This window comes from Nelumbo nucifera, chromosome 8 (assembly GCF_055504915.1).
Source record: "Nelumbo nucifera cultivar China Antique chromosome 8, China Antique-T2T, whole genome shotgun sequence".
Lineage (NCBI taxonomy): Eukaryota > Viridiplantae > Streptophyta > Magnoliopsida > Proteales > Nelumbonaceae > Nelumbo > Nelumbo nucifera.
The window spans coordinates 57,943,522-57,952,764 of record NC_142656.1 but is presented as its reverse complement, the minus strand read 5'-3'; the positions used below and the strand labels follow the sequence as shown (position 1 = coordinate 57,952,764).

Sequence of the window (9,243 nt, the reverse complement as noted above, 5' to 3'; positions counted from 1 at the left end):
GAATAAAATGGTTGCCCGAACCCGGAAATTTGCGGGTCACATTATAAATGATTATCGCCAATGTCACTGATCCGTTTTTACAATACCGGCGAATACTACGTTTTATAACTAGACATCATTCCTCGGAGGATGCACCATATCAGCGGGCTTCAATGTTGTTGTTGACTTGTTGTGGTATGTAGATAAAAAAAAAACGTTGTGGTATGTAAATACGGTTTGACTATTCTGTATTTATTTGGTCTCAACGAATCCATTATTCCTTTGGATGACAAAAATGGACATGCTAAATACGGGTTTTGGAGCAGGTACCGGGTGGAGACAATGTTCACTAGGGTAAAGGTAAAATGGAAAATGTGGATCATGTATATAATGACGTAGGTGGAGGACATTGGAGGGAGAGGGAGAGACCCGAGAGGGGAGAGGGAGAGGCCCGAGAGGGGGAGAGGGAGTGGCTGTGGGGGAGCGAGGGTTTTGGTTTCTGGTCTCTCCGCCGCTAAGCAAAAATGGGTATAAACCCTAATTCCTGCTTAATATTCGATCTTTCTATCTATCGCTGCATTGCCTAATCTCTCCAATTTTCAGTCTCTGCTGATCTCACTAATCTTCCAATGGCTTGTTTTTGTGGATTGAAGGTATCTCGAGAGACTCCATGCACAAAAGGCGCGCCACTGGAGGGAAGAAGAAGGCTTGGAGGAAGAAGAGGAAGTAAGTATTCTTCATCCAGATTCTCCATTTGATGGTCTGTAGTTTGTTTAACGTTTCATGATGTTTTTTGAGTCAATCGAGCTCTGGATTTGATCTGAGAACTCGTTCATAACTAGATCTCAGTTCTCCTTTTCACAGTGCTGGGTTTAAGATCTGAATCGGGTGGTAAATTTTTTTAATTTGACTAGCTGTTGGCTTTGATTCCATTTTCCGCTTCCATAAGCCACTCGTTTGCTTTTTTATTCTGGTTCTTTGTGATATACTTTTTTGGTGTTTATTGGTTAAATTTCTCTAATGCAATCAATTTTATTACTGACGTTATCCAATTCATTTGGTTTAATGAACAGTGAACTTATGACATTGGAGTCTTGTTGTATTCATAGATTTATAGCCCTTTGGTAGTTAAGGCCTTTTTTTGTTTTTTTTTTTTTGTGGTTCATTTCCTTGATTGTACATACTGTGTGCTTTGTACAGATCGTTCATGGGTTGTTCATCATTGCTGATCCCTAGCTCCTTGTAATATATATAGTCCATGGACTAGACTAATCCTTGTGCATGCTAGTTTCAGAAATTAGGGCATGGAAAACCATAGGTATTCATAACCTCCTGATGTATGAAGCTCAGCTAGTTACATATGTTCTCTTGGTGTCAATTTTGAGTTACACTTAAAAAGGACTGCCTTCTATTTGGAGATATACCAAAACCACCTTAAGTCAGGATAATATATTGTTTATTTGGCATTAAGGGTTGATAGAAATGAAAGCCTGCCATCTTGGGCTAGGAAAAATAGTTGTGAAGGTGTCTAGGCTAGTTTGGGCAAAAGTCGACTAGCTAGTCGCCTAAGTGACTGATTTCTTAGTTGATTCCTTACTGATGAAGGAAGATTTGGTCCGACCTCATAACCACTCAACACGTGGCAAAGGCAACAGCTCGACACAACAACACGCCCAAGGCGCGAGCACCGAAAGGAGGAACCAGCGGTTCGAACTCCCTACAAGGAGCCTGAACTCCCAACAAGGAGCCCGATCTCTCCCTTAGACCCCGAGCCTTACGAACACAAAGGGCAACAACCCAAACTGGCCCGCCCCATGGCAGTTCAGGCCACACTTCCATCCGAACTCAAGACTTCACCTCGCACACCACTCCAGCACTTCGCCTCCAGGACGTCGAACTGAACAACCGTATCGTACCTGACACCGAAGGAGTCCGTATCCTGAGCCGGTGCACCTGACTAACTTGGGATCTGACGCTTGACAGCCGCACTTCAACGGCCACCTGCCACCACCATCTCCAGTTACAGAGACGGCTCCGACAAAGAGAGCAGTGGCGGTTCTGCCCCAGCAGAGGTGATGACACCCGAACTGGCAGAAGCACAGGGGTAATCATATCCGACCTGACAGAAGCTTAGGAGTGAGTGTGCGAAGTGGTTATAAAAGGCCCCCTTCCCCCAAGAAGAGAGGTATGTGATAACTTTGCGCCATCTGGTTTTTATCTTGCCTTTGAGGAAATACTAACTTGAGCTTTGGAGCATTCTCACCGGGTTCTTCCTCGGAGATTACTCGCTTTCTCCTTCGTTTTAGGCACCTTTTGCTCCAGCCCGAGGCAAGATCTTTGACAGCTAGGACCAGCCGGATTGCGCACCATCACTTATCTTATATGATAGTGGACGTGCATATTAATTATAAAAAAGTAGCAATGTTCATTTCTATTAACATTGGGTTACCACTCAAATATGGAAAATCTCATATCTAAAGATAATCTCTTTTTAGATCAGTGTTATAAGGCTCAGACCAAATCGGATGGTTGAACCAGACAATCTGTGACCTTTCCACGTCTCCTATAAATGATGGTTTGAATGCGCTAACAATCCAGTTAATTGGTAAAAACCATGTCCCAATGGACATTCTGGTTTCAGGTCTGGTCCAAGTCTTGCAACATCGTTTTAAATTAATTAACTTTAATATTTCAAAGACAACAGTATGACGTAATATATATTTAACAGAGCATTGCATGTAAAAAAACTAGTAACAACTAGAGAAATCTATAATTTTATACTAATAAAAAATTTTTAAGAGTGAGAGAGACAGTAATGAAGAGGGAAAAAGGGGGAATAGCACATTTTCTATTTAGTGTATAAGAGAGATAAAGAGAAGCTGTAGAAAAAAAAAGAGGTAACTCTATCCTTCTCTTATTTCTTTCCTTTTATCTTCTTAAAACCTTGTATCTTTTATTCTTTGATGGTAAATTCCGTAAACAAAGCATAATTAATGTATTACTATATAATAAGATGTATTAATGCATAGTTGCATACTAATAATATTTAGCCATTATTAATAATATTACATTAAAGGGCTGGTCTTGTGACCTATCTGGGTTCCTTCTCGCCTAAGTGGTGTCTTGACGACTATTCCAGTAAACTGGAAGATTGAAAATACATAGTATTATAATTACCACTGGATTTACCTTTACTGCTTTGATTTTTCTTTCCATAAGCTGACATAATTTGCATTTTTGTTCACCTGAGAAAGATGCAATTTTGTTGAAATAAAAATGGAAATTCCGAAGATTGGAAAATCACTTCAACTGTGTTCTATAAAACATGTTAAAAGGCATAAATTCTCCAGAAATGAGAATGCCAAGCTTTTGAAAAATAAGACGAATAAAACTTAAATGTGGCTAAAACTGAGGAATCATATAAATAGTGTCTTTTTTGCTTTGATTGACTAATCCAAAATTGAAAAATTGGCAGTATTGAAGTTCACTTGGCATTAATTTACATCATTCGTTTGTAGAATTTTATATTCTTATGTTATTCTCTTTTGTGTAAGGTATGAGCTTGGTCGTCAACCTGCAAACACCAAACTCTCCAGCAACAAGACAGTGAGGAGAGTCCGTGTGAGGGGAGGGAATGTGAAATGGAGGGCACTGAGGTTGGACACAGGGAATTACTCATGGGGTAGTGAGCACGTTACTCGTAAGACACGTATTCTTGATGTGGTTTACAATGCCTCAAATAATGAGCTTGTCAGGACACAGACCCTGGTAAAGAGCGCAATTGTTCAGGTTGACGCAGCCCCATTCAAGCAATGGTATCTTCAGCACTATGGTGTTGACATTGGTAGGAAGAAGAAGGCTGCTGCCAAAAAAGATACTGCCGAGGTACTTGGAATTTAACCAGAATGTTGGTTGTTTTATTGCATTTCCTTGTATTCTTTTCTAGCTACATGATGTCCTTCAGTGCTAGACTGTGAGCCCTCTTGCAAGAGTTAAATTACTCTTATTTCTTTTACTTTCTAACGTATTGGTAAAACTTTCTGTGGTTTGGAAATTACATTTTTCTCTGCATTTGAATTTGAATGTGATGTTATATTATCTTGGCCTTGATGCTTACTGATTCATTCGTTTTTAACTTCTGAGGCTTGGTGCTTATGTGAAAAAGTGAAACGATGATATTAGACATCCGTAGGTTAAAATTCCTAGAATTACGTCATGTCTTCAAACAATGGACTTGTGATCTGTGATGTTTTGATCGAACTGATAGTTAGATGATATGATACTCATGTTCCATGGTTCTTTTCTGTTCATTGTCAAGGACTTGGTTTGTATTTAGCTGTAGCACCAAGGTAACGAAGTGAAATTGATGTCTTGGTGGTGGCAAAATAAATATCTGCAGGATCATATATTATTCATTTATTTGGCTTAACTTCAACAATAAGTCAATAGCTATTATTATTCAGGAGTTGTGAACATTAATGATTCTACAATAGCATGTATTCTTCGTCTTGATATAGCATGCCCATGGAAATGGCTACTTGTCACTTGAGAATTGGGCAATGGACCAATGGTTATTGCCAGATGAGTAGATAATCGGTACTTCGTTGGTTATGGCTAGAGTTATATAAATACCCATGCTAAATCTGTTGTAACTTTTAGTTATTTCAATTTCCAAGCTAGAAGACATTCAATAGACCTCTTCTATTCCATTCTCCAGCAATCAAAAGTTGTTATAATGTAAAATTTAACAAGCTCTGTCCATCTAGATGTTGTTTTCTATACATCAATATTCAATAGCCTTTACAGTTGTTGGGGTTGTTAATATGCTGGATGGAGCGTATTGGCCTGTATCAATATTTAGAACCTTAGGCTGTTTTTGGTTGCAGTGCAAATTTATTTGCACTAGTACAAATGTGTGGGAGTGCAAATGTAAAAAATGCAAATTCGTGTTTAATTTTGATTTGGATTTTACTTTTTTCTGCTTTATGTCTTAATTTACTTCATTTGTACTGCAATCAAACAAAATAAGACAGAATTTGAAACAAAAATAGGTCAGAATTTACACTCAAATCATTTGCACTGCCATGGCTTTGTATCAGTACAAATTTATTTGCATTGCAACCAAACACAGCCTTAGTTACAAGTATTGACACAAAGAACAAAGGTTCCTTTTAGATTTTGCCCGTGTATTCTTGATCCATTATTATTTTTGTCGTAAATTAAAAACCTTTGATCTTGATTTCATGTCTACTAGGGTCAGGAAGGAGATGGTACTACAGAGGAAACAAAGAAGAGCAGCCATGTCCTTAGAAAATTAGAGAAGCGTCTGCAGGGTCATAAGCTTGATCCCCACATTGAGGAGCAGTTTGGCAGTGGTAGGTTGTTGGCGTGCATTTCTTCTCGCCCTGGACAATGTGGTAGAGCCGATGGGTAAGTAGAGTAGGAAGAAAGCAAAAGTGTCATATTCAATCCAAGCACTTTCTAGGCCACTTGTTAATTTTCATTTTTCACTTTTTTGCTCTTTGAACTTTTCTTAACAGATACATCTTGGAGGGAAGGGAGCTTGAATTTTACATGAAGAAGATTCAGAGGAAGAAAGGCAAGGGTGCTGCTTAATGTTTTGTTTACTTGTCAAATTTAGATTACTCTGTTGTTTTCCTTTGTCTAGGAACATATGTTATTTGATTTGATCACAAGTGATACAATGTTCCCAAATTTTGCTAATGCTCTTTTAAGCTATTAGAGAACCCTTCAGATGTCTCTATGTTCTTTTGAAAGTTGTCTGATGTCTCTGTTTAATCTTGCGCAAGAGCAATGCTTGAAATTGTAATGGTAGGAGAGGTACTAAGGCTATGTTTGGTTTGAAGGAAGGTTTGTAAAGGTTTTCCTATATTTCCCTACTTTTCCTTCAAACCAAGCACATAAACAAAAGGGAAAATTCATGATGCGGGAAAGACATGGTTTGAAAAGAGTTTTGACCAATCAAAACCCACCTATGAATTTTGATAAATAACACCTGATTGGCTACCATGTTTATGATTCTAGTTGGCTGGTCTGAAGTTATTCAGATATCATATCTTTCCCATATCATAGACTTCATAGTCAAACCCAATACAAATATTTAGAATGCAAAACTTTGTGCCTGTTTGGCAATTCTTTTCCAAAAGATTTTATAAGATCTAATGGTTAGAAGACAGGGTATGCTCTTGCAAATAGATCTTGGAAGATCAAATGTAATGTGAATGTCTTGTGTGCGGGCCAACAAACCTTTCATTTAATATGTAGGACCCACATACATTTTCTAAAGTGGGATTCACATACCATTGGTGAACATGTGTGTGGGGTCTATGTATATTTTACAAGTGGGCCCCAACATACCATTGGTGGACATGCATGTGGGGTCTATGTGTCGATAGGTATGTGGGGACCATGTACATTTTATAAGGTGGGTTCGACATATCATTGGAGGCCATGCATGTGGGGTTTATGTGTGGACATGTATGTGGGGCCCACATATATTTTTCAAGGTGGACTCCACATGCCATTGGTGGACATGCATGTAGGACCATGTGTGGACATGTATGTGAGGCCCACATACATTTTTCAATGTGGGCCTCGTACAATTGGACATATATGTGGGGCCCACATGCATTTTGCAAGGTGGGCCCCTCATATCATTGGTGAACATGCATGTAGGGTTCATGTATGGACATGTATGTGGGGTCCACATACATTTTACAAGGTGGGCCCCACATGCCATTTGTGGATATGCATGTAGGTCCATGTGTGGACCTACATGATACCTAATGTGGGCCCATATGCATTTTTCAAGGTGGGCCCCACATACCATTGGTAGGTCCCACTTACACATTCAAATAGTTTTTGTAGAAAAATAACACATTTTCTCCCAAGCGTGTATATCGTACCATATGTTTAAAAAAGACGAGGCACTAAAAGACTGTAAAAGTTTTATTTGAAGCTTCCTGAAAAATCCCAAATTCAGGCTTCTGACGTCTTTTATGGGCTAGAGCTTTTCCCAAATAGATTTTTCTATTACCAAATAGGAAAAGTTCAAAATTTAGGCTTCTAGGCTTCTAAATGATCCGAAGCCTGTGTGGAAAGACTTGCCAAACACAGCCTTTGTTTTTGTACTATTTTGTTTGTATCATCACTTCATATATTTGTATTTGTACTCTTCACAGACTGGGCCCAAATTTCTTATTTGCACTTTACAAAATGTATTTGCACCATTCTAATTAAGTGGGTTTGTAAAGTGTACAAACAAATATTTAGAGCGCAAAACTTTGTTATTTTATATATTTGTATTTGTATTAATTCAGGCCCCAATTTCTTATTTGCACTGTACATATTGTATTTGCACCCTTCTAATTAAGTGGAATTTGTATCGTAGGCAAACCTGTTATTGCTTTTTCTGCAACATGTTTTTTTGTTTTTTTTTTCTCAAAATCCCTGTAGTATCATATCTTTTCGGTTTCGTAGAAGTATATCACTAGTAGGGACTACCCTTGCGATGCAAGGGAATGCCTGAAAGTTCAATATGATGATAGAAAGGATTAAATTGAAATGAAAATATGTTATTTAGAAATGGAAATTTGACCTGCATCAAGCATTCCGGTGAGGAGTAGAGATAAGGAAGACAACAAAAAGACCTTACCACTACTAAGAAATACAACAAAACCACAAACACCAAAGAAAATATTATAAAATTGGTAAAACCCTAAATTAAATTCACTCCATGAGGTATGAGGTATGCAAACAACTCTTTTACCTTAAATAAAATTGCTAAAAGGATACAGGACCAATTTATTAAGGCAAAACTGGAATTGTTGTGGTTGGTCAAAACAAACAATATAATAGGTCTCCTTTAAATATCTCTACCTAGCTTGTTCATTATGAAGTGTTAATTGCATATTAAAGATGATTAGGAGGAAAACAAATTGTACATCGCATAGTAATTGATGTAGCGCAATCCGACTGCTCCCTGTAGGAGATGATCTGGCTACCAGCAACGACGGGAACTGAAGAACTTTCAAGAGATGAGTCAGAGAACCCGGGGTGGCTTACTCAGCGAGGACACTCCAATGGTTAAGTTAGCACTTAGTTGCGAGTTTGAAGATGATAATAGATTGTGAGAGAGTTAGAGAGCAGAGATTACGCATACCTCCTCCCTTGGGAGGGGAGTTCTTTATATGCTGGAGTCCTCACGAGATTGGTGGAGTAGTTCCTAGATCCCTGCTGTGATGGGATTCGTTTTCGTGTTAGTTGGGGATAACGCCACCAACCGGTAATATTGCCCATTTCCGTCTGAATCGAGGAGTGGCTGAGCTAATATAACCGTTACAAGGTACGATCCCGTAAGACACGGGGTACGATGGTGAGATCCTTGGAATTATCATGTTGTGGTTGGTATCACCTGAGCTCGTGTTCTTCAGATCCGATCTGTTGTGAATGCCGAAGTGCCTTAGTACCGAGGTGATCTTGCACCGAGGTAGGCTTATCCCGAGGTGAACTCTTTCTGAGGTGGCCCAACTGTCCAGGCTCGATCTATAGCGGACCTGACACCGCTATCCTGGTCGCGATCTGGTGCCAAGGTGATCTTAGTTCGAGATGACCTTGGCTCGAAGTAACTTTAGTTCAGGGTAACAAGGTACCCGAAGTTGCTTTGTAGCGAATTGATCATGTTGAATTGTCACTTATGTCGAGTCACGTCCATGTGTCTCCCTGTTACAAGGTCGGGCCAAATTACCCTTCATCAGTAATCATTAAAATATTATCAAAGACCAATGAAAACAAAGAAACACATACATGCCAAAAAAAATGAAAGGTGAAATAATATGACTCAAAAGAATTTAATTGATAAAATTGTTAACCCCAACTAACAACAACATAATATGAGAATACAATAATGGATAATACTGCAGTAAATTACATCACTTAGTCCCAATACATTCTTTCCCTTGCAGTCCCTTGTTCATTAGAACCTTGTAATTTCAACAATTCTCTGAAGAAATGTTAAATTCCCTTGCAGCTCCAATACATTCTTTTCCTTACTTGAATAATTTTACTGATGAAATCAACCTTCAAAACATCAGGAGTAAAATCAGCATCAATTCTTTGTACAAAGATATATAAAAGTGTTCATAATATAATACAAACTGTTAACATTTTAAAGTATCCCTTAAAAGGAAACCTGAAAAAGAAAAAAAAACATAATATTCATGGCTTTTAACCACTATGCAAAGA

The 9,243-nt window shown here is 38.5% G+C and overlaps 1 protein-coding gene across 1 annotated transcript; it reads left to right on the top strand.

Annotated features, from left to right (window-relative positions):
* Positions 1–378: 378 nt before the first annotated feature.
* Positions 379–5,756, top strand: LOC104612644 (small ribosomal subunit protein eS8-like). Its single transcript, XM_010280149.3, has 5 exons — positions 379–507; positions 633–705; positions 3,534–3,864; positions 5,234–5,409; positions 5,520–5,756. Exons 1-5 carry the CDS (start codon positions 504–506, stop codon positions 5,593–5,595), a joined length of 660 nt encoding a protein of 219 aa, XP_010278451.1. The 5' UTR covers positions 379–503; the 3' UTR covers positions 5,596–5,756.
* The last annotated feature ends 3,487 nt before the right edge of the window (positions 5,757–9,243 follow it).